Genomic DNA, 26,526 nt, shown 5'->3' with positions numbered 1-26,526 from the left:
ATCGGGGACCCCCTGCTCGTCCACCCGCTCTGTGTACCCGATCAAACGTGAGTTCAGCAGTCATCTCATCTTTGAAGAGGAGGGCGATTATGTTCCGCACCATTCGGGTGAGCTCTCTCTCCGTTTCCCCCCTCCGCCTTCGGGACCCCAAAAAACCTGAGGTTGTTTCTCCGTTCCCTGTTCTCAAAATCGTCCATTTGTCTCGACCTCTCTTCCTCCTTCTCAAGGGCGGATAACCTCATTTCTGATGTTTGTTAATCTGCTTAGAATCACATGCTGTGCATAGGTCCGACATCCAGTGGTCACTGCGGAGTATTGCATTTTGTTTTTCGTAGTCGAAAAGGGGACGTCGACAAGGCGTGTCTGTAACACTATCCCTATAGTGACGTGCGTTGTACCCACAATCCCTCACGCGTCGAGGTCCCTCAGATTGTTTTTTTCCGCCCAGTTTCTGGTCGCCTTTCGCGGAGCTCCTAGAGAGACATTGCTATACTTACCACGGACCTCGGTCCTTTTGTCATAACTTAATATACTGGTAACAATCCCTCCCCCTCGACGTTAGCTGTGAAGCTGTTTCTCCGCCGAACTTTTTTCGACGGAGAGGAAGAGCGGAGGAGATCCTTCGGCGCTGCCGAACACGTGGCCTGGCCTCGACGGCCAACTTACAGTAGGGAGAGTGGGGGTTAGAACTTTGTCTCTTCTCTTTGAGAATGTCTTTCTTTCTCCCTTTTCTTTCCCTTGGGGTTGTTATCGCCAGCTATTATTGCCTCAGCTATGGAGAGGACACCATTTAAGTTTTGCCCACGCTGCAGGGGCAAATATACTTGGAAAGATAAGCACAAGCTCTGTAATCGTTGCTTACCCCTCGATCACATAGAGAACAGCTGCGCAGCCTGCACGCTCTTAAAACCCAGGACTCTTAAAGAACGTAGGGTTAAGAGGTGGGCGGACTACGCGATGTCGAAGTCAGTTTCCTCACCCGCTGCCGCTGTTACTGAAAGTGACGAGGAGTGCGATAACTCGACGTCCGTTACGGAAGTCATGAACCCCCAGAAGGAGCGCTCCCGCTCCTCGTCGTCCGTCCCCGGCCCCGACGGGCTCGGCTCACGCCCTGCTTATGGGGATGAACACCCCGGCGACAAGGACGCACACAAACCCCATAAGGCTAAACACACTACCCACGGCTCTTCTTCGTCGAGAACGAAGGATCCATCAGCGCCGAAGGGGACGCAGGGCACTCCGGCGTCTACCGCAGACCGTAAAGGTCACAAGCCCCACCCGCAAACGCAGCCGCGACCAGCGATTGGGCTTCCATCTAACACGGGCGCTACCCCAAAAACATCCGACGCAACGCTCCATAGAGCGACCGTCGAGGTACAACGCGCAACGCACACAACGTCGACACCAAAGCCCTCGACGGACAAAATCGTGGCCGAGAGCCTAGCGAGAATTGTCGCCGAAGACGAACGTACGCGGACGACGAAACAAACGTCGAATACCGCGTCGAAAAAACACAAAAGTAGCCAGGATCTGCCCCTTTCTCCAAAGGACGCTTCCGAACTACCTGAAGGTTTTTCAGAAGGAGACGGGAACCTCTCGTCGACGTTGTGGGAGCGTTCGAAACGATTCGACGGCGAAAACACTAATTTCTCCCCTCTAGACTATTCAGGGGTACCCCATGAGACCCTTGAAAGACTCCATTCTTGCATGGAGAAAATGGAAAGGTTTCTAGGAAACCAAGACCCACCCACTCACAAAAGGCAAAGAGAATGGCCACAGGATGACCCTAGAGTCAAGATTCCTAGGCTGGTTGATCTCACTGAGGAGGAGCAATACCTCCAAGAAGAAGAGGAGTGTTTGGGTGGAGAAGAAGAGGTAGAACTTGAGGAAGAGGGGTTCGAAGAAGATCCTTACACCACTGCTACAGGGTTTGAAGAGGATACAGCTACCTCGCAGCCCTGGCATTCACCGTCAGTGCAGCCTTGGCAATCCCCATCAGTACATTCAGACCCTGATGCCTTTCTCCCTTCTCCTCTCAAAGATTCACATGGGAACTCCTCTCCCATAGATGACCAACCTTCCCTCAATGCACTATTGCGCAAGGCAGCAGCGCATTTTGAGATTGATACAGGGGAAACTCTTCCAGACATTGACTTTGTAGAAAAAGTCATCAAAGAAAAAGCCCCTGTTAGCCAATCTATTCCACTTTTGGCTTCTATTAAAAGAAGAATTTCTCCTTCCCTTACTAACCCAGCTTTAGTAAGAGGGGTCAACCCTAGAATAGAAAAGCTTTTCAGCCCTTCATCCTCTGACCCTTTATACATCAGAGGACACTCTATCCCGGACTCCCTTGTGGTTACCAACACAAGAAAAAGAGCAGGGGTGCCACTATCCACTAGTGAAGCACCTCCAGACAAAGAAGGCAAAAAACTCTACGCACTGGGGAAGAGAATCACGACCTCCGCCGCCTTCTCTACTAGAATTGCTAATAACAACTCACTTTTAGCTAGCTACGCAGATGCACAGTGGAACAAGCTGCGCAGCGAAGCAGAGGAAGCACCTGAACCTCTGCGTTCTCGCCTGCTAGCTATAATATCAGAGGGCACACTGGTAAACCAGGGCATCGTTAAAAACTCCCTAGATGCCGCTGAGACGGCTGGCCGCTCCCTAGTGCAGGGAATACTTCTCAAGCGCCACGTTTGGCTACGCAATTCAGGTTTTAAGCCCGAAACCCAAGCCTCCCTCATAAATAAACCCATTGAACAGACGCATCTGTTTGGAAAAGCAGTAGATGAGGCCCTAGAACATGCTAAAAAAGAGTTTGATACCATCAAGACTCTTGATCAAATTTCTAGGCCCCCTAACAGGCGAGGCTATGGTAATAAACGCTCCTTTCGTGGCCAAAGACAGCAGCAGAACCAACAACAACAATATTACTCTGGCTCCAACTGGCCCACCAACCAGGGTAACACCCAGTTCACTCAGAGACCAACGCCGTGGCAAAGGAAGAGGTCGTGGCTCCAGCCCCAGAGGTTCCACGCCCAATACCAGCAAATGACCCGAAAATTCGGGTCCCCTCCCATGCATCACCGGTCGGGGGCCGGCTAACATCGTTCCTTTCAGCATGGGAGGGAATCACGTCAGACCGTTGGGTATTATCCACCATAGCCCACGGATACTGCATCGAGTTCAACGGTTCCCCGAAGTACAAACCCCCACGGAACCGGCGCATGACACCGCAACACCTCTCCATTCTTCTTCAAAAGGTGGAAGAACTACTGAAAAAAGAAGCTATAGAGCCCGTCCCCCTATCACAGGTAACAGAAGGTATTTATTCAGTGTACTTCCTTGTACCCAAAAAGGACTTAACCATGCGCCCTGTATTAGATCTGCGTCCAGCGAACATTTTTGTCAAACCCCAAAAGTTTCGTATGGTGACCTTGCAGGAGGTAATCCCACTGTTATCACAAGGGGATTACATGACAACACTGGACATGAAAGATGCATACTTTCATATTTTAATGTTGACATCGCACAGAAAATACCTCAGGTTCAAAATAGAGGACAAACACTACCAGTTCAGAGTACTACCCTTCGGGATAGCATCTGCACCAAGGGTATTCACGAAAGTACTGGCAGTGGCAGTGGCCCACCTGCGCAGATTATCCATCCCGGTATACCCTTACCTCGACGACTGGCTCATAACAGGGGATTCTTACGAAACATGCTTCTCCAATACCCAAAAGACCGTAGACCTCTTGTCCCAACTGGGCTTCTCCATCAACGAAAAGAAGTCAAGCTTAGACCCCAGCCAAACCAAACAATTCCTAGGGGCTCTAATTCGAACAAGGGACGGCCTCGTATTCCGGGATGATGGCGTCATGTATTTATTTGGTACCTCACGCGCGCCTGCGCATGCGCCCAATGCAAGAGTGGCTCTACAGCCAGTGGTGTCAGGCCAGCGGACAATGGGACGATCTAGTGGTGGTCTCGCAGGCCTTGGTTCTCTCGCTACGGTGGTGGACAAAAGAAAACCTGTTATTAGGGAAAACTTTTGCCACACCCGCAGTGGAAGCCACTCTAACCACAGACGCATCCCTTACAGGATGGGGGGCTCACCTATCCCATCAAACGGCACACGGAGTGTGGACTCCGAGTTTAGCATCCAAGCATATAAACCTGCTGGAACTACTAGCGGTGTTCAAAGCACTGAAAGCCTTTCAGGAACACTTACAAGGAAAGACAGTGATGGTCCTCACAGACAGCACCACAGCCATGTACTACCTCAACAAGCAAGGGGGCACTCACTCTCCAGGACTGTCCAAGCTGTCCCAGAATATATGGAAGTGGGCTCTCAAACACAACATGTTCCTACTAGCACAACATGTACCAGGGGAACTCAATCTGCTAGCAGACAAACTCAGCAGAGACTTCCCCCTGCCCGAAGAGTACGAATGGCAATTGCACGAAGACATCGTCTTAGACATCTTCACGCAATGGGGATTCCCGGTTATAGACCTGTTCGCAACCCTGGAGAACTCACAATGCCAAAGTTACGCCTCCAGGTACCCCCAGAACCAGTCCAAGGGGAACGGTCTGTCGATTCAATGGTCAGGGAAATTTGTTTACGCCTTTCCCCCGACTCCCCTTCTCAACAAAGTGGTGCACAAGATGCACCAGGAGCAGGTTACCATGATACTAGTGGCCCCAATGTGGGCACGGCAACCTTGGTTCGCTCACTTGATGGAGATGTCCCTATCTCCCCCAGTGAAACTTCCCTGCCCGTACAACATGCTGTCACAAGACAAGGGCAGGACACTGCATCCATGCCCTCAGACCATGAACTTAGCAGCCTGGCTCCTGAGATCATAGAATTTGGACATTTACAACTCCCACAGAGATGTATGGACATCCTCAGGGAAGCCAGAAAACCTAATACTCGACACTGCTATTCTAGCAAATGGAAAAGATTCGTTATCTGGTGTAGAGGTACTAGCATCAACCCAGTTGACTGCTCTCCTACTGACATTATTCTATACTTGACCCATTTACTGGATTCAGGTTTAGTGTTCAATTCCATTAAAGTCCACCTAGCGGCACTTTCTGCATACACCACTTCCCAACTTAAAGTGTCGTGGTGGAAGATACCAGTTATCAAAGCCTTCATGGAGGGGGTAAAGAGGATACACCCTCCGATAGCTAACCCAGCTCCCGGATGGGACTTAAATGTGGTACTTTCCAGACTCATGGGCCCTCCCTTCGAACCCATGCACAAGGCAACTCTTAAAGATATCACCCTTAAGACTGCTTTCCTAATAGCTATCACCTCCATTAGGAGAGTAAGTGAACTACAGGCTCTTTCTGTACTAGACCCCTTCGTAACAGTTCACAAAAATAAAGTGGTTCTACGCACACACCCAAGGTTTGCACCCAAATTCATCTCGAAATTTCATGTAAACCAAACTATAGAACTACCAACGTTCTTTCAAAACCCTTCCAGCTCGGGAGAAAAAAGTTTGCATACACTAGATGTACGTAGAGCTGTCATGTTCTACATGGAAAGAACCAGACCACTGAGAAAGACTAATCAGTTCTTTGTCTCGGTGGCAGCAGGAAGAGAAGGAGATGCGGTCTCAAAATCCACTATATCTAGATGGATTGTTCAATGCATCACTCTCTGTTACACTCTTGCTAAGAGAGAACTACCCTTCAAGCCAAGAGCACATTCCACTCGAGGCACTGGGGCTTCCATAGCATTCATTGCAAATGTTCCCCTTGAGTCCATCTGCAAAGCGGCTACCTGGAGTTCTGTGCACACCTTTACAAAACACTACTGTCTAGAAGCACACTCGAGATCTGACTCCCAGGTGGGACAGGCAGTATTAAGACATCTTTTCTCTACTGTTCCTTCTCATAACCCACCGCCAACTCCGGGTACTGCTCGCTAGTCTATGCACAGCATGTGATTCTAAGCAGATTAACAAACATCAGAAGACAATGCATTACTTACCGTAAAAGCATTTCTGATGGTTGTATCTGCTTAGATTCACATGCGCCCACCCTTCCTCCCCGCTCGGATGGAAGGAACATAGACTTCCTTTATATCTCTCTTTTCTGTACTCACTCAAGTCTATAAGGCTCCCTCAGGCAGAAAAATACAAACAGAGGGACCTCGACGCGTGAGGGATTGTGGGTACAACGCACGTCACTATAGGGATAGTGTTACAGACACGCCTTGTCGACGTCCCCTTTTCGACTACGAAAAACAAAATGCAATACTCCGCAGTGACCACTGGATGTCGGACCTATGCACAGCATGTGAATCTAAGCAGATACAACCATCAGAAATGCTTTTACGGTAAGTAATGCATTGTCATTTGCCTCTATCTCTAGGGTTGCTGAGGAGGATTGATTGGATTCGACTTGTAGGAGTCTGTCCTCAACTTTGTCAACCCGTTGGTCCATCTTTTCAAACTTTTGGGCAATGTCTGAGCGCATGTCTGTAATTTCTTGCAAAATGGACCCGAAGCCCCTTTCCATTGCCTCCGTTGAGGGCGCAGCGGCCTCTGAATGGACCATCCCTCTGACTTGGACCGGGTCTTTTTCGTAGGGGCCTGGGTCTCGGTAGCAATATTTCTGCAAGTTCCTCTGCCAGTCCATTCGGTCCCCCCCTGGGTTCTCCGTTGGGTATGCTTTGATTGAGGGGGGCTCCTGGTTTACTTCGTGGGTCACTTCGCGGGTCCACCTGTGCCCCACTGGTGGAAGGGCGGGCACACGCCCCGCCAGCCTCGGGCGGGGGCCTCACACCCGGTATCCTCGGGGCCTTCCGCTCCCTTTATGTCCTCCTTGAGGGGGGGAGGAGTGCTTGGTTGCTGCGTTGGTCACCGCGTGGTGGTGGGCCGCGGACCCGACCAGCGTGATGAATGTGCCCAAAGCCCTCTCTGGTGGTGGGGTCGGGGGTCCGGGGAGGCGGGGGGGCTAGGCTGCCTCTCTCTCCTTTTACGGGTCTTCGCTGTGCCTGGGGGAGCGCCTCTGGGTGGGCACACGCCCCGCCAGCCCCCGGCGGGGGCCTCACACCCAGTGGCCTCTGGGCCTTCCGCGCCCTTTATGTCTTCCTTGACGCGGGAGGGACGTTCGGCTGGTGCGCCAGTCGTCGCGTGGTGGCGGGCCGCAGACGCGACCTGCGCGTGTTGGTTGAGGGCGCACCTCCCCGCTGCCTGAGGCCCACTATGGGGGTGGGGGAGGCGGAAGAGCTGCCGCCCGCCTCGCGGGAACCCCGCTATCCCCCCACGGGGGCCACTAAGTCCGCTCCGGAGCGCCGCTCTCGCCTCTCCAGAGGCCTATCTGGGCCGGCGCTCCCGCCTCCGGGTCGGGCGCGTCTCCCACGCGGCCCACGCCTTCCTCGCCTGGGAGGTCCAGGAATCCCCCAGGTCTCCGCTTCCTGTGTCCACGCCGTGGGGGACGGGTGCCCGTCGCGGTGTGGGAGGACGGACCCTCCCGTCCCGGCCTTCTGTGTCGGCGGGCCGCGGCTTCGTCCTCCGGCCGCCCGGGCCCTCTGCGGCGCTTCCGCTGCTGAGTCTGCAGCCCCGGATCTCCTCTCTCCGGGGGTCCTCCGACCTCGCTGTTTCGCTCCGTGGGGGCACCAGGGGTTCTCCCTGCACTTCGGCCCACACTCTCGCCGCGGGGGGGGGGTTAAAACCTGGCCGTTGGCGGAGCACGGGAATCAGGCAGCCATTGCCTGTGCGCCCCCTGGTGGCCTCCCTAAGAACTACCTTTTACTGGAGAAATGCTTGTAACTTCCACAACTCACAAATCTAATCAGCTTGTGGTCCTACATTTGATTCTTCTTTTCATCAAAAACTCTTAAGAACTTGTGCAAGACTTTTCCATTACTTACCAGAAGTGCTTTATCTTATCCAAGATTTTTGCCCATTCACTTTAGCTTAGCCTATTGAATTGAATGGCTCTTCTAGTGAACTCTAAAAGTATCTGCACTGCTTAAGAATATTTGTGGTCTCTTGTGTTCTTATAACCTTTGCCTTTTACCAACTTTTGAAGAGTATTCTGAATGCCAACACTAAGCTATTAATGTCCCCAGCCCCCTAGTTACTGAAGTCACCTGTGGGTGTAGGTTGTGTCTGTGGGCCATCCCAAACGGTCTGATTCAGGAACTCAAAATGTACAGTATTGATGTATATTTGTGTGTTACTATTCTATAGCTCCCTTCTAAAGAAGGCTTTATAACGGACTAATTGTTTATGCAAGCAACCTTGAGTGTAAGTTTATTTGAATACTTGGAATGGTGAATCTTTGTATAACTCCACAACAGCTCTATTCTCGAAACTGCTTTTTGCACAGTGGGTGATTAAAAACGTCTTACTCCATGGAGAAGTACTTATGCAAAAAAGGTTGAAAAACACACAAGTGCCAATCTAAATGGGTATCCTGTCTGGCAGTCAATACCATTACATATTTTTCATTGTCATATATATTTTTTATTTTTATTAAACACACACAATATAGACTTATTAATAAAAAAATCATCATATCACATAAAACAAATGCACAAGTAAAAACAACATTAGTGTATCTATATAAGTGGGTATTAATATGATTTCTCTTATAACTTATTCACTTCTAACTTATTCACACACAGATCCTTATGCCATAGAAAATTCTGGCTATTTCATATTATTTGATGTACTCTATAGGTTCCCAACTTGTAAAGGTTTCTGTCCCTTAAACACTGAGATGTAGGACTTTCTTCAGGGGTATGAAATGTCTTGTGTCGATTCTATTCAGAGTTACTCTGAACTCTGCTAGAAGAATCTTCTAACAGTGAGGGGGTACACTCTCTGTCTCCTGGGATAGTTTGTCCCGGAGTCTCTTAAAACCTTGAATGGTTTGTAGTCGGCAGGGTCCAATTGTATGCGGAATTGTTGCCCATATTCTCCCAACCCAACGTTTTTTTGGGTCATAAGTTATCCCATCCACATTAGTAACACGCCTATTGGTTGATTATCTTCTGGAATAAAACACTGTCATTCTTACAATGATTAGACTGTTCTTTGTGTATATATATGATTTGCACCGCTCTCTTCATCTGGTACAGCCAGTGTGGAACTGTGCAGTCCAGGCACAATAATCTTCTTAGTATTTGTGGCACTTCTTGCACTTATAAAACTCCACTACAGCTCACATTTCCCCTCTTGAGATAAGCCTGGCTGCTCAACACGCTACCAGAACTGTTTAGGTCAAGCTTATACCAAAGGTTGGGGTGCCCACACCAGTCGTTTTTAGTGTTCCCAGAGTATACTGCATTCAAACTTTGCTTAAAACGTATACTGCACTAACCATTTTCCTCCCTTTAAGTGACTTTATATGTGTTTACGGAGTCAATGTACTAGCGTATAACTCGTTCAAAACCGCATGAGTGCGCGTGTTAGGGAGAATTCTCTGAAATGTGCGAATTCCCTCCACCTTATAGAGCCCCAGCAACTTTGCTGGATTTTGAGGACTTTCATTTTTAACCTGGAGAGAGTCCCTTTTCCCCCCACTCTCTCTCTCTCTCTCTCTCATGTATTTTAATGTGATTTTGCACACTGTGTTTCTCTTGGTTGTAGAGTCTAAACTCCATAGGCATCATCTTTTACATTGCGGGTGCGGGAAGCGAGGGAGGTGCTTCAAACTGCCTGTGCTTTGTCTCCTAGGAGACAGGAATGCACTCTTAAGTGATTGGCCGGCTGGCTGTCCGGCGTGCACAGCCACACTGCTGGGTGACTTGACAGCTAGGCTGAAATGAATGGGAGAAACCTGCATAAAAGGCGAGACTTTTTGGCTTGGAAGGCAGTCGACCACTGGACGAAGGAATCCGAAGAAGAACTTGGAAGAGACGCCTACTGCAACTCCTGGACCGTTGGTTTGCCTGGTGAAGGCCTGCTGCTGTGCTGAAACTCACCTTTCGTTTCGAAGTCCTGCAAGGACAACTTCTCCACTTGAGTTGGTGGGACCAATCAACTCCAAAGTAAGCCACCTGGACATCCTCTTGGAACTGGTTGAAATTCCACTGCAGTTGCTGCTGGAACCGAATAGCCAGAGAGAGGAACACTGGATCGTGTGCATTGGTTTTAAGCTGGCCCAGAGCTCCAGGAAGCCGACTGACTGAGCCTTAGCCACCTCCACAGAGTGCTAGACCCCAGATGGATGCAAGGAAAGCCCATTTTGACAGCCAGGAACCGAGGTGTTGCTATTTGCAGTAGACGCAATTGGCTGAAACACTGAAATGCCACTTGTTTTAAGATTGCCGGTTGCGAGCGGTGACCGTCAGATTGCAGTGCGGGAGTCCCCAGAAGTCCTCCCTCTTGTCCCCACGACTGAGGCCCAAGAACACCAGGATCTGCAAAGCTGCAAAGGAACAGAAGTCATCTGCTGCACATTTCTTCAACCTAAAGTTACTGTACAGTCTAAGAGAACTTACCTCTTGTCATGTAACCACACTTGTCCTTATTTGAGACTTGATTTGGTTGCATCTGTAGAGTTGCTGCTAGCTTCTTTACCTCACAAACCTAATCAGCTTGTGGCCCTACTTTGATTTGTTCTTATTCTACAAAGACTTCAAAAACATTATGCAAGACTTTTACTTAACTACAAGAAGTGCTTCCGCTCACCTTGACTTTTGCTAACTTAACATTGACTGGCCTGGCTCCCTGAATGACTCTACTCTCCTCTGCTTAGGTGTTGCCTTCCTTCCAGGAAGGGGTTAACTGACTTTGCTTTGGGGGGGGTTATTTTGAAAGTACTTACCTGCTTAAGAATAATTGTGTGAATACTCATCTTATTCTGAAAACTCTGACACTCCTCTAGAGTTTTCTAAATGCAACAGTGATATATGAATGTCCCCAGCACCCTAACTGATGAAGTCACCCGAGGGTGTAGGTAGTGTCTCTAGGCCATCCCAAAAAGGGACTCTCTGATTTGGAAAGATTTGTGTATTTATTATAGTGCCCCCTTCTGAAGAAGGCTGATTTTAACTGACTGGTAAATAAATTAATTGTTTAATCAAGAAACCTTGTGTGTAAGAGTTAATTTGAATACTTGTCACGCTGAATCTCTAACTCCCCTACAGCTCACATTGACCCCTCTTGAGATAAGCCTGGCTGCTCAACACGCTAACAACATGTGTAGTAGTGGCTTATACCAAAGGTTGGGTTCCTGTTGCCAGGTCAGGGTTGTTGTAGTGCACCCAAAGGGTACTGCATACAACCTTGCCTAACAGCGCAATAACCACTAATGCGATAACAGTCTTTTCCTTTTCTAACGTTGCTACAAATGAAACCGTGAAAAGTGAAAGTGCGCTTTTGAAGTGTATTATCAAGTAATCCTAAATGTTAAAAAATATTTAAGGTGTTTCTAGTGTAAATATATACTTTTTATATAACTATGTGTAAGTGTTTCTTTGTTGTGCTTGTCTAGCTAAGATTGAGTGTACTTGCCTACAACTCGCATCTTCCTCTTAAGATAAGCCTGACTGCACTGCCACTCTATCAAGGTCCTGAGCTAGTACAGACTAATACTAAGAGTTGGGGGGTGGGGGGGCGGGGGTAGAGAGAATCTACAAACAACTGGGATAGGTTACTAAAGTCTTACTGCCAGTAGCACTTTAGGAAAAGTCCCCTAAAGTGACTAATGGACACTTCATAGTCTTGTTTCTTCAATTTACTCTCGCTGTTGGGTGAAGGAAAGCTGAAGATCGTTGGCAGGGTGTGGACCTCTGTACATTTGTCTGTGGGCTTATCTTGAGGGGGGGGTGTGTGCTGTGGGGGGGGGGGTTGGGCAGAGGGGAGTGGCCAGAGTGCAAGAGGTGGTGTTGTGTAAATAGTGATTGTGGATTAGGACTAATTAGTCAGCATTACTCACTATGGTGAGTACATTGGGTAATTTTTTTTTAATGTCTACTTTCTCACTTTTTTTCTTTCCTCTCCCATTTGTGTTAATCTATTTAAACCTCCTGCAGTTCCGAGCCGACTCGGTGAAGAGGCCAAAATGGCAACTGGCAACTACTTTGGATTCACCCACGGTGGCGCTGCTCAGTATGGGTAAGGCAGGTTTTTATAATTTTAAGGAATTATATTTATGTTTGGAATAGTGCACAACGGTTGACTACTGTAACTTGAGATTGTCATATTTTCATAAATCAGTATCCGCCCCCCGCCCCCTAGGAATATGACATTCTTTCACGAATGTTCAAATGCAAATCTTACAATATTTGGATTGATGTCTGATCTGTTAATCCTGGTACTGGGCTTTGCAAGTTCTTGTACTGTAAGCGTTTTGTACTTTGATAACAGGGTTATTGAAACCTAATAACCCCATCTAATCACTCGATTATGATTGCAGCAAAACACACATTAACAATTTAGTGTACTCTGCATTTCATGCATATGTTGCCCTTCATCCCACACACTGGCAGGTTTAGATAAAGTTGATCATGGGTCGTTACTACAAGGCAGCTACGTAGGCACAGCATATTGGTGGATATTTACCATCCTGGCACTGTACCTTCTGACTTGTCTTCTAAATGCCAAATTCTTTCCCTGGGGATTTTTATTTTTTTGCACAGCGCTTATACACAAGTGAAGTGCTTCAAAGCGGGAAGGGATCAAGGGACTATAGTAGTCATTCTTAGGCCCTGAAGTTTCAAATGATCTAACAAAAGTAACTCTCATGCTAGGAACGACTGCATTTCTCCTAGTGAAAGTGCATGAAACTAGGGAGGTAAGAAAAAGTGGAGGGGGGGGGGAACAAGACAACTTACTAGCCCTAGTAAATTTGGGTTGTGCAAGTGTAACGACAGATGTAATGCCGGGGGTGTGGGGGGGGGTTGGGTGGGTGTAAGTGGGCCCAGTCCAGCAGGACCTTGGGTTAAGTGCAAAGAGGTTACGCCTCTCATGGAGCGTATGCTGTGTTGCAGTAATCTGAACATAGTGCACAGGTCCAGAGGCAAGTGCAATAACTGGTGGGGGAGCCTGGAACCTGTGAGGCTCTGAAGATTCCTAAAGTTACCTGCCAATCTCCCGTGTTTAATGGGCACATTTCGAGTCCCATGCTTTCGATGAATTTGTTTCCAAGAAACCAGCACTATACACTGCCTTCATTGAAAAATTCTTATTGTCGCAAGTCCTCCACATCCCCTTCTGGATAGCACTCTATCTGATAAGTTGCCTAAGACTACACATGCACACCGACTAACACAATAATATTCCCTTTCTCACAACTCCTTTGTAATTTTTCCTGTTGTTAATCTGTTTATATGCCTCTCGCCCTCATTAGTTTTAAACCTATGTCCCATTCCTCCCTACTGATAGTTTGTCCCAAAGGGACAGGAGCAGTGGTTTTGCATCCAAAAAACAAATTTCCTACACTTAAATTTGTTGCATGCAATGGGCACACCTATCCATGCCGATTCCTCTAACCAGCCTCGCCCGTTGGTCCTTTTTACTGCTCGACTAGACTGGGTGTCTAAGCACTGCTGCAGTTTCTTAATTTTGGCGCTTTAACTTCCCCTTCGTGAACGATTTTTAATTTGAAATTCTTTACGTTGATTCACCACCAGCTTCACTTTCACTGCTATACCTTTTGTCTTATGCTGGTGATAACCGGGTTTACCTCCTACATTTGGAAGTTCCCATCTCTGCCACTTTTTGAGGTGTCTGGGCCTGATGCCGTCAAACATTTGCTCATCCTACTCCACTCTTGATTCATGTGAGCTTTTTCTGAGACTTAGTTGAGGGAGGGTTATTTTTGTGTTTCTCCATCACATCAAGAAGTTCGTCAGAATCCAATGTTGCAGATCTTTCACGCTCCTCTGAGGTAAGAGCTCTTTTTTTGGACAGGTACTCTTGTCACAGCAACTCCTTCCCTGGGGTCGCTCCATGTGGTAGGGGTCCTCCAACACTGACTAACGGAGGGTACTTTGGTACCTCCCTGGCCCACGCTCGAATCTCCCCTTTGTCCCTGCTACCGGGGCCCGTCCAAGTCTATTGAGACTGGACTCCAGGGTCTTCAAGTTGGTAAGGAAAGGACCTGGTGTATCGTATACATGGTGCAATGCTCCAACCTCAACGCTGTCAAGACTATACTGCACTGATGATCCCTAATGATGTCGTCTTGACAGCCTTGCAAAATGTCTGTCTTGGGTTGATTAAGCTATGTTCAAAGTAGCACTGCCCTTTCAGATAATTTTGGAGAAAGATGTTTGCATTTGGATTCATTTGCATACCCACAATGCTTCACTGATGTGGTTCAGAACTGGTGGTGAACTTCCAGCATTGGCTACTAGGTGGTGGTATGTGCCACTTGGGTCAAATGAGCGATTTTTTTTTTTTTGTGTGTAAATATATACACTATATCTCAGGAGCTTTATAGTGCTGGGGCTGAGTATATATGTATATATATATATATTTCTGAGGCTTGTGGAATCTGCTTAGATCACATGCTGTGCATAGGCCGACATCTAGTGGAAGCTGCGGAGTATTACAGTTTGTTTTTTCGAAACTCGAAAATGGGCGTCGACACAGGGCGTGCCAGTAATACTATCCCTAGTGTGACGTTCACTGTACCCAAGATCCCTCACGCGTCTAGGATCCTCAGATTGTTTTTTTCTGCCATACTGGTGGGAAGCATCTTGCGGAGTCCCCTGGCCTTAGCCATACTTTTGCTAAAATTTAAAATTATTAATCTATTGACATCCTTCCCCACCCCAACGTTGAACTTCGACACTCGACGCCGGCTGGAGAAGAAATCGACCGTCGGCTGCTGCACGACGGATTTGGGCCTCGGAAGGCCGCTGGCCTCGGCCCGGGCCTGGTAGGCCGCTGGCCTCGGCGCTGCAAGTAGGGAGAGTGGGGGGTGGTACATACTCTACACTCTTGGTATATAGGTACACCCTATACATTTCCTACACTTAACAGCCTGCTGCCTCAAGTTGCGTATGGAGGGTACCCCTTTTCAATTCTGCCCCAAGTGCAACCGCAAATACCCTTGGGTCGACAGGCACGCCACGTGCAGTCTCTGCTTGCCGAGGGACCACCCCGAAGCGAACTGCAGAGCGTGTAGTAGGTTTAAACCTTAGACACTTAAGGACCGTTCGACGAAGCGCTGGGCCCACCACGCCAGGCAGGCGGCCATGGCAGCGGAGGGCGCCTTCAGCGATAGCAGCGACGCCGTACTTTCCGACGGCCAGGGCATTACGGCGTCGAAAGACAGCCGAGCGCAGGTCCCCGACCTCGGAAGGTCGTCCGGCAGGGCGGCTATGGGGAAGAACTGCGGGGACGCAAGCGCTTCACATACTACACACAATAAATACACTAAGTCCAACCGAGACTCAACGACGTCGAGTTCTCGGAAAGAGGCACAGACAGACGGTCCGATTCGGTGTCCTCTGGGTGCTCTCGATCAAGATCGCCGCATGACTCCAGGCAATCATCCACTCTTGCCAAGAGTGCCTCGCTCCCTAGGCTAACGGAAGTTCGATCGTCGGAAGACGAAGACGACTTCAACCCCCAGGCCGCGCTCCAGGAGACGGAGCCCGCAACTAAAGCCAGCGAGGCCCCACGCTCGAAGGACAGGGACACCTCTCCCGATCCTCGACGCCAGGCGTCGAAAAACTCCGGAGCCACTAAGGGACAGGGAAAACATTTTTCTACGCACGGGGAGGGGGGAAAACAGCAGAAGAAACTACCTGTACATTCTTCCACACCTGGTAAACACTCCACCACCCCTAAACAGACAGACAAGCCCAAGTCTGCTGATAGGTCCACAACCAGCAAAGCTACTCAAGACAAATCCCATAGACTTGCTGAGAGAGTCATTTCCAGTTCCAAAAAATGGTCCAGTGAAGACATAGATAGGGTCATGTCAAGAATGTCTTCTTTGGCTGATTTTTATGATAAAAATCCGGAACATTTCCTCTCGTATGATCCACAGGGGGCCACACCCTCAGGCTCTACTGATCCTATACCCCCGAGTAAGAAGGCCTGGTTTGAAACCCCGATGAGGTCTGAACCCTTCGAGGTACAACCTTACGCAACACCATACTCACGGTATCAAGAGGAGGCTTCCTTTTGTGGAGACCAAGAATTTGGTATGATATAAGAGCAAACCGGGACGGGCTACTATGGGGATGATGAGGAACAGGAAGAAGAGGAGGATAGCCCGGAAACATACAGAGTAGATTCCCCGGTAGAGAACTAAGCCCCGGTTACCGACTCCCCGGTCGATAATCAGCCCCTCCTAAATGAGGTTCTCGCTCGCGCAGCAGAACATTTCCACATTGACACCTACGGTGTACAGGAGGAAAGGGACTTCGCAGAAGAGTTAGTGGGAGAAAGGAGGCCGGTTGCCCAGACCATCCCTATCCTTAAGTCCATTCAGCGGAGAATAGATCCGTCCCTGGTGAACCCAAACCTCACCAGAGCAGCCAATCCCAGGGTTGAAAAACTTTTCAGGGCAGCTCAGTCTGACCCTCTCTATATAAGAGGGCATCTAAAGCCAGACTCCCTAGTTGTTACCAACACTCGTAAGCGGGCTGGAACACCCTTGTCTTCGTCAGAAGCTCCTCCTGACAAGGAGAGCAAAAAACTATACGGTTTTGGCAGGAAAGTAGCCTCAACGTCCGCCTATCAAGTAAGGATTGCTAACTCCACCACCCTGTTGGCCAGCTACAACTGCCATCAGTGGGAAGAAGTCGCGGCTCTCATAGCCTCTGCTCCTGAACCGTTAAAGGGCCAATTAGCTCGGATTTCCGCAGAGGGTAGAGCCGTGTCTGGTTGCATTTTGAAAGCAACCTTCGACGCCGCGGATAACGCAGGCAGATTGATAGCAGAAGGTACTGTTATCAAGAGACATGCGTGGTTACGGCAGTCTGGGTTTAAGGCAGAAACTCAGGCATCATTGTTAGACAAACCGGTGGAAGCCGATCTGTTGTTTGGTAAGGCGGTCGAAGACGCACTGAAAAATGCCAAGAACGAATACGAGACTCTCAAATCCCTTGGCCAGTTAACCAATAAACCCCTTAACCACAGAGGAAATAGTAATTTTCGCCGCCCACGCGGCCAAATTCACAGAGGATCGAACTATTCCCAGGGGCAGGGTACACAGTGGAACAACAACCAACAGTCTACCCAGGGTTACGGCAGAGGTAATAGGAGAGGTCGTGGTAAAGGCAGAGGCAGCCCCAGCAAGGGAGGCGGCACGCCTCCACCAAAGCAGTGACGCTTAGTTCAGGGTCCCTTCTCACGCAACCCCAGTAGGGGGGACGCATTTCAAACTTCACCCAGGCTTGGGAAGGGATCACATCAGACAGATGGGTGCTGTCAACAGTATCCACGGGATATTGTATAGAGCTACTGCAGCGTCCCCGGAACCATCCTCCACGACAAAGAGTACACTCCCTAGAACATCAGAAGATTCTCCTCGAGGAGATTGCCATTCTTCTACAAAAGGACGCGATAGAACTCGTCCCGGGACACCAGGTAAACAAGGATATTTATTCAACTTACTTCCTTGTGCCAAAGAAAGACTTGACAATGCGCCCAGTATTGGAGTTACGGCCTGCCAACAAGTATGTCAAGCCCCAAAAATTTCCTATGACCACGCTACAAGAGGTAATCCCCCTCCTAAAAATGGGGGATTACATGGCAACCTTGGATATGAAAGATGCTTATTTTCATATTTCCATGTTCCCAGCGCACAGAAAGTACTTGCGCTTCAAGGTAGACAGTTGCCACTACCAATTCAAGGTACTGCCCTTCGGGATAGCTTCAGCACCAAGGCTATTCACCAAGGTACTGGCGGTGGCGGCTGCACACCTACGCAGGGAGGCAATCCCAGTGTACCCTTATCTGGACGACTGGCTCATAACGGGAGAAACCCCAGGAATTTGCAGGACAAACATTCAAAGGACTATCGACCTCCTCTACGAATTAGGCTTCTCAATCAAAGAGAAGAAGTCAAGCCTGGTGCCAAGTACCTCAAAACAATTCCTAGGAACAATCCTGGATACCCTGGAGGGGTTGACCTTTCCTTCAGAAGAAAGAATTCGCAATATACTACTGCAAATTCCGCATTATCAGTCCGGTCAACAAATAACGGTACGCAAGGCAATGCGTTTACTGGGCATAATGGCGTCATGCATTTACCTGGTCCCCCACGCGCACCTGCGTCCCATGCAGGAATGGTTGGCAAAACAGTGGTCTCAGGCAAGTGGTCAGTGGGACGATCTAGTGGTCGTTTCGCCAACACTGGTACAAAGCCTTCACTGGTGGACAAGAGAGAATCTCGCAAAGTGGAAACCCTTTTACGATCCCGAAGTACAGGCAGTCACTACAGATGCATGTCTGACAGGGTGGGGAGCTCCCCATCTCCACCACACAGCTCAGGTTCTCTGGTCTCACTCAGTGGCCAAGAACCACATCAACCTGCTAGAGCTTCTGGCAGTATTCAGAGCGCTTCAGGCGTTCGAGCCCCATCTACTAAACCTGTCAGTGCCAATCCGGACGGACAGCACTACAGCCATGTTCTACCTGAACAAGCAAGGAGGGACTCCAAGCTTGCCCAGAAAATCTGGATATGGGCACTTAGACAGAACATCTCCCTGTCATCACAACATGCTCCAGGGGAGCTCAATTCCCTAGCGGATGCTCTGAGCAGAGACTCCCTCCCAGAGGAACACGAATGGGTTCTTCACAGAGAGGTCGTAGAAGATATCTTCTCTAAGTGGGGTTTCCCCACTATAGACTTATTCGCCACAAGCGAAAACAAACAATGCCCAGGATTTGCATCCAGGTTCCCCCAACCAGACTCCCAGGGGAACACCCTGTGGATGAACTGGTCAGGGATGTTTGCGTATGCTTTTCCACCAACTCCTCTCATCAGGAAAGTGGTGAACAAGATGAACAGGGAATCGATGACGCTCGTCCTAGTTGCTCCTATGTGGGCAAGACAACCGTGGTTCCCACACCTACGCAGGATGGCGGTGTGCGAGCCCATCAAACTTCCAGCCTGGTACAACCTACTGTCCCAGCACCAAAGTCAAACAGTGCACCAGCAACCCAATTCAATGAACCTGGCAGCATGGCTCCTGAGGTCATAGAGTTTGGACACCTCAAATTGCCACAGAGGTGTATGGACATCCTAAAGGAATCTAGGAAGCCAAACACAAGGCACAAGTGGAAGAGGTTTGTTATCTGGTGCCAGAGTAGACAAATCAACCCAGTTGATTGCATTCCTTCCACTATTGTTACATACATGCTCCACCTGCTGGATGCAGGATTGGTTTTTAACTCACTGAAAGTACACCTGGCAGCTCTCTCGGCTTACACCACTTCCCATAGCAAAGGCTCGTGGTGGAAAGTACCAGTAGTTCAAGCCTTCATGGAAGGAGTAAAGAGACTTCACCCTCCTATTTCAAACCCACCGCCAGGGTGGGACCTTAATGTGGTGCTAGCCAAGCTCATGGGCCCCCCTTTCCAACCCATGCATAAAAGCAGTCTCAAACACCTGACTTATAAAATGGCCTTCTTAGTAGCTATTACTTCTATAAGAAGGGTCAGTGAAATTCAGGCTCTGTCAGTGCAGGATCCCTTCTTTACTACCCATAAAGACAAACTGGTTTTACGCACACACCCTAGGTTCTCACCTAAATTTATATCAAAATTCCATGTAAACCAGTCCATCGAGCTTCCGGCTTTCATCCAGAACCCGCAAAGCTCGGCTGAGGTGAAACTACATACCCTAGATGTGCGTAGGGCGGACCTCTACTATGTAAATAAAACAAGACCGCTAAGGAAAACAGATCAACTGTTTGTCTCCGTAGCTACAGGCAGAGAGGGGGATCGCGTCTCTAAAGGAGCCATCTCGAAGTGGATTATTAACTGTATCCAGCTGTGTTACTCACTCTCTGAAAAGACTCTGCCTTTTACGCCAAGGGCCCACTCTACTAGAGGCATTGGGGCCACTCTGGCTTTCATTGCAAATGTTCCCTCGACACCATTTGCAAAGCAGCTACTTGGAGCTCTATTCACACTTTTACTCAGCATTACTGCATTGACACCCATTCCAAGACAGATACACAAGTGGGACAAGCGGTTCTAAGACATTTATTTGCTCATGACCCTTCTCACTTCCAACCTCCTTCTGGTACTGCTTGCTAATCTATGCACAGCATGTGATCTAAGCAGATTCCACAAGCCTCAGAAGGGATACATTACTCACCTTAATCGTATTTATGATGCTTGTATCTGCTTAGATTCACATGCGACCCACCCTGCCTCCCCTCCGAGAGAAGGCGCATAATTGCTTGTAGTCTTACCTTTCTGTCTATCTGCTTGGATTATCTGTACTCACGCTACTCCTCATGTCAGAAAAAATACAATCTGAGGATCCTAGACGCGTGAGGGATCTTGGGTACAGTGGACGTCACACTAGGGATAGTATTACTGGCACGCCCTGTGTCGACGCCCATTTTCGAGTTTCGAAAAAACAAACTGTAATGCTCCGCAGCTTCCACTAGATGTCGGCCTATGCACAGCATGTGAATCTAAGCAGATACAAGCATCAGAAATACGATTACGGTGAGTAATGTATTATATATATCTAACAAAAACATTGCTAACGGGACGTTAAGGTTAAGTTGCACTACTAAACACCTATCCCCTTTACTGAAAAAACTATACTAAAGGAAGGTTCTGGTTACATATGGTAAGGGTAAGGTCTACAGACCTAGTACCTTTTGAATGTTTACTTCCTGACTGTCAGTGAAGAAAACCACCTGCCCTACATGTCGGTGAACAAAAAGAGGGAGCCAGACATGTCATTGGTGATGTCATCAAATACATTTGTCATGTCATCTTTGAAGTCATGGGTGTTAGTCTTAGCAGGGCACAGTGGTGGCGCGAGTTATGGTTGCTTAGCTTACCATAACTGGCAAATTTCTGGGGGTTTTCGGTTTTACTTGTAACCATATTATGGATAGGTTGTTATTACTAAGTAACTAATGTCCCTGTAACAAAAGTTTTTGCACTGAATTTGATAGGTTGTTCTTGGGGCAACTGAAGCATAACGTCCCTTTACCAACGTTTTTTCACTGAATTTGATAGGTTTTTAGTAGGGCGCTGTAACCAGAACCTTCCTTTAGCATAGTGTTAGCTGTGAAGTGGATAGGTTTTTGGTATTGGAATTGAACCATAATGTCCCGGTAACATCGTTTTGTCACTGATTTCTTGGCTGCCCTCATGACAAACTTATTGAAAGCCCAAATTCCCCTGTGTATATATCTATTTGTGCTACCCCTTCCCTAATAGTGTTGAATTCTAGAAATTAAAGGTGTACATGTTAAGTGTTGGTGAGCGTGTAAGCGGTTTTTCTTTTTGAGTTAACATTGCATGGTGAATCTCTGCCGCACAGTACTATCCCAGATAACTGCAGGTAAGCAATATGGAGGTTTCCTAGGGAGACTGCACCTGGCCGGCGTATGTGCAATCACACCGCAGGTATCTGTAGGACTCCAGTACTTGCTGCATCTTCTAATGCATTCTTAATCAGTTGTGGGAGCGCACATGTATCTGTTGTACAGCCATGTGCATAGGTAGGGCATCCTCTGTGTGCTGGTAAAACCGCCCCTGTCGCTAGCCCTATGGATTCATATGGTAGGTTACCGCATTTCAAGTAGTCCTGGCGACTATGTGGCTTGCTGTGCAAATCTACCAATTTATAGCTGCAGCACGCCTGGCTGTATGAGGCCCACTGAAAATGAGGAACAGCGACCACCAGTGTACGGTGGGCGTGTTACATGTTGCATTAATTTGATTGATGTGCTGCTTGCCTTTCCGTGACCTGTGAAACGGACACACCGTCTCGGCACTGAGCACTGTGATGGAAAGTGTCAAGGATTCACCTGCGGTTCGTAGAGTTGGAGCAAACATTTAACTGCCGGTGTGATAGTTTGTAGTGAGTCTGCAAAATGGCAAAGCTGGTGCGGCTTGGTCACGCATATACTAGTGCATGTAAAGAGAAGTAAGCAGACAGCAGATTCTTCGGAGCTCAAAGAATATCAGTGTTGGTTAGAAAAGTACTGTAGCCGCATGGGGCTCGCTGAATAATTATCTTCCTGCTCCACTTAATGAAGCTGCATTTCTCGTTGTAAGCATTCTTGTATTTGTTTGTTTATTTGGTATAGCGCAGAACCAAACCCGAAGGGGTAGCTGGGCGCAAACAGTACAAGATTGCTTAAGAACTTAGTTACAGGAGAAATACACGTTATGCAGTTCGCAATTAAATCAAGAAAAGTGCAGTTTATACAGTTCAGTTCCAGAATGTATTCATCTCTGTGAATGCTAGTCCTACTGCTAATGCCGTACTTTGAAGTGTCCGTACTGCATGTGACAAACTGAACTGTGGGCAGGGTACTGCCCTTCCAACAATGCAGTAGTGGAATTTCATGTGCAGCATTTTACACATCTGCTGCAGCCAACAGGGGCACTCCTGTAGGGCAGCAGAGCTTTAAAACATCCTTGCAGACCATATGCTGCAAAAAAAGGTATCGCCTACTATTGGGACTTTGCGCCTCTCCATCGCTGCCTGCCACCCTCACTACACAGACTGATGGGGTGGGGGGGGGGGAATGGTACCGGCCCTTGCTGTGAGGCACACCCTCGACACCTGATTGGCTAATTCTCACAGTTCCACTTCCAAGCCCACCATGCATAAAAGGGCAGGATGTGGCACGTGCGCTTTCTCAGCTACAGTGAGGGCCGTGCCCCAGTAAAGCAGGGACAGACTTTCTTCCCTTTCCACTCCAGCCATGCATCCAAGGCGCTAGCCCCTCACCACAGAGAACACACCGTAGTACACCTTATATTTAAAGGCTCATGTCATGTGCAATGCACTCCCCATCTGCAATTGAGCCTGCCAGCTTTTACCCTGGCCACATATTTGCATGCATGGCTGCATAACGTTGCGTCGGGTGTGCTGAACGGTATGTAGGTGCCTGTGTACATTGGCCATATTTTACATGTGTGGTGCTGAGCACTCCTTTCATGCTGCAATATCTTACAGCACTTCCTAAAGCAAAGGTCTTATAAGGGCCTAAACACAGCAAACGGTCACATGTGGTTCCCTATTGTGCAACAGGTGAAATGCACTGCACCATATGCTAATCTACGCATAGCAGCTCACTTCTGCTGTTCTACCAAGTCTACAATGTCCTCCACAACCATTGTGTAAAAGTGACCAACTTCAAATACATGCAGAGTTACAACTGCGTGCCTGCATTGTGTTGTGGTGAAGGGCTAGGCTGTTGGGTGCATGGCCTATGTGCTACGGCCTTTGGCCATGCACCCAACAGTCTAGGCCTTGGCCACACCCACCACAAAATAAGAGCCATGCAGGCGAACATGTAGCCAGGTTCCAAAATTTCCAAAGGCAACATAGGCACCAGCACTTCTACCTAACTGCCGCCCCATAATGCAGCAATGCCTGCAAACATGTTCCAGTCACCATAATCCACACACATACCACACTGGTTGGCACCCCTACCCTCTTCCATCACAAAGCATTCTATTACTGCCAACCAAACGGCACATTCTTGACAACATTGGTCCTGCTCCCAACACTCTAGTAAGTACATAGAAGCAATACTGCATAGTGCACGTCAACACTTACGCTTACTTAATTGCGCAATGCAGACTACCGAAGCACATAGAAGAACCAGTTCAAATGTACCCTCTTCTACACTAATCTCACTGCAGCATCTCCACCCATGCAGCCACAACTGTAAGAAGTAACTGCATACAAGCAATAATGTAGACTGCAGTACACCACTTACTAGTCTGCTCAATGCAAACTACCAAAGCACATATTGCATCCACTTCAACCCTACCCTCTTCCATACGGACAGTATTGCGACACTGCACCCACTGTACACGCTGCAGCACTGCTCACTGCATCATCTCCAGCCATGCACTGACATATGATTGATAAAATAGATGCTCTAACAATCACCACACCCATGTAACCAACAATGTATGCAATGTAGCCAAATCGCACGCAAAGCAACCATATTTTGCATTTGTTAAAGCGCTCACACAGCCCACGGGCATCGAGGCGCTGTTACAGGAATTTTTCTTTTGTGTAATTGGTTTATTTTTTTATTTTTTGCCTTATTTGCACGCTTAAATACCCAGAGGTTTCCAAGCACGGACCCGGGGATCGAACCTGTGTTGCCTAGTGTCGTCTTGCTTCCAAAGCGTGCACGTTGCCACTGAGCTATCCCCCATGTCAAACCTACTTGCAACCAGTCGATATACTTGTTGGTGCAAGGGCTCCAGCCATGCATGCAACGCAACATTTGAAGGGTTTTACAAAGGGCAGACCCTAGCAAACGCAAATGGTCACATGTGACTTGCTAAAGTGCAACACGTGCAATGACATGCTGTTAGGCAAAGTTTGAATGCAGTACCCTCTGGGAACACTACAAACAACTATGACTACATGTATAGGCAACCCAACCTTTGGTATAAGCTTGTACTACACAGTTTTGGTTGCGTGTTGAGCAGCCGGGCTTATCTCAAGAGGGGAAATGTGAGCTGTAGTGGAGTTACACAAAGATTCACAGTTGCAGGTATTCAAATAAAATCTTACACTCGAGGTTTCTTGCATAAACAATTAATAACTTATCAGTCAGTTATAAAGCCTTCTTCAAAAGGGAGCAATAGAATAGTAACACACAAATCTACTTCAATACTGTACAATCAGAGTTTCTGAATCCGACAAGGCCCTTGTGGGATGGCCCACAGACACAACGTACACCCACAGGTGACATCAGTAACAAGGGTGCTGGGGACTTTAATACCTCACTGTTGTCATACAGAATACTCTTTAAAAATTAAGTAAAAGGCAAATGTTATTAGAACACAAGAAATACAAATAGTCATTAATAAGGCAAATACTTTCTGATAGCTCTGAGAAGAGTCATTCAATTCAGTAGCCTAAGCCAACGTCAATAGGCCAAAGTCTTTGTATAGGATGCAGCAGCTCAGGTAAGTAAATGGAAAAGACTTTGCACAAGTTCTTAGGAGTCTTTGAGAACAAGAAGAATCAAATGTAGGGCCAGAAGCTGATTAGACTTGTGAGTTGCAGGAGTTACAAGCACTTCCATAGTAAGAGGCGAGTTCTCCTATGCTAGGTTTTACAGTACCTTAGTAAAGAAGAAAAAGATGCAGCTGAAGACTTCTGTTACTGTACAGCTCTGCAGATCTCACTGTTCCTGGGCCTCAGTCGTGGGGACAAGAGGGAGGATGTCGGGACTCCTGCACTATACTGGCACCGTCAATGCTGGCAACAGGCAAACTTTTCTTTCAGTGGCTTTTTCGCGTTTCAGCTCCTTGTGATACAGCAAATGGCAATAAGCGCGGTTCCTGGCTGTCAAGGTGGACTTTCCTCACATCTGAGGTCCCGCACTCAACTGAGGGGGGTGGGGCGGGTCAGGTTTGGTCAGTCCTGCTTCGTGGGAGTCCGGAGGATCTTCCAAAAGCTTTCGGCCAGCTTACAAGCAACGCACACAATCTGATGTCCCTCTCCCTGGCTCTATGGTTTCCTGCGGCACTCTAAGGAAATGCAACCAGCTCTGAGATGGGTGTCCAGGTGGCTTAATTGGGAGTTGACTGGTTCCACCAACTCAAAGGGAGAAGTCGTCCTTGCACGGCTTCTGTCGATGCGAATTTGACGATTTGGACCTGCAGCAGGGCTTTACCGGGCAACCCAACTGTCCAGGAGTTGTAGTAGCTGTCCTCTTCAAGCTCTTCTTCGTTTCCTTCATCCAGTGGTCGACTCTGCCTTCAAAGCCAAGAAAATCGTCTTTTTATTCAGTTCTCTCCCATTCATTCCAGCCTAGATGCCACTCACCCAGCAGGGTGGCTGTCCTTGCCGGACAGTCAGCCAGCCAATCACCACAAAGTGCATTTGAGTCTCCTAGGAGACGGAGCACAGGGAGCTTCAAACACCTCCCTCCTAACTACCCCAGACACTCTGGATTCAGAGGCCGGTTTCACTCCTGAAGCCCGCCAAATGCGAATAAACAAAGAGACCAAACCTGGACCGTTTTAACAAAGGCGACTCGGGCGCCATCTTGAAAAACATGACTCCCGCGATTTAACGTTACCGGAACTGCAAACAGTTCGTGGTTGGGGTAAATCATGGTAGTACTTTGCAAAACCACTGCCACCAGCCATTCTGAGAGGAAAGGGTAACATTTGACGGTTAAATGAGTAACTAGACCCAGGGATTACTAAGTAACCCCTCCAGCACACTATTGATGGGGTGTGCTGGGTCAAGAATTTTACAGGGCTAAGTGAAGTTAATTTCAGTCCACTGTTCTGGGAAACAGTAGTTGATCCAAGAGAAGGTATTTCAACCTTGGGAAAGACTTCCCAGGTCACTGCACTGAAGGTGCTTTGTGACACAATTGTAAAG

At 48.3% G+C, this 26,526-nt stretch overlaps 1 protein-coding gene across 3 annotated transcripts in view; it reads left to right on the top strand.

Moving 5' to 3' along the window:
- Positions 1-26,526, top strand: part of ZFR (zinc finger RNA binding protein) — a 1,119,848-nt gene that overhangs the window by 106,269 nt on the left and 987,053 nt on the right. For all 3 annotated transcript variants that reach the window (XM_069627081.1, XM_069627082.1, XM_069627083.1), the window contains exon 3: positions 12,014-12,095. In XM_069627081.1, the coding sequence (XP_069483182.1) occupies positions 12,014-12,095 (82 nt within the window). The remainder of the gene's footprint in view (positions 1-12,013; positions 12,096-26,526) is intronic.

The sequence above is a fragment of the Ambystoma mexicanum genome, chromosome 6p, assembly GCF_040938575.1.
Source record: "Ambystoma mexicanum isolate Mex_15411 chromosome 6p, UKY_AmexF1_1, whole genome shotgun sequence".
Taxonomy (NCBI): Eukaryota; Metazoa; Chordata; class Amphibia; order Caudata; family Ambystomatidae; genus Ambystoma; species Ambystoma mexicanum.
The sequence above is the reverse complement of the archived record's forward strand: the minus strand, read 5'-3'. Positions and strand labels throughout refer to the sequence as shown.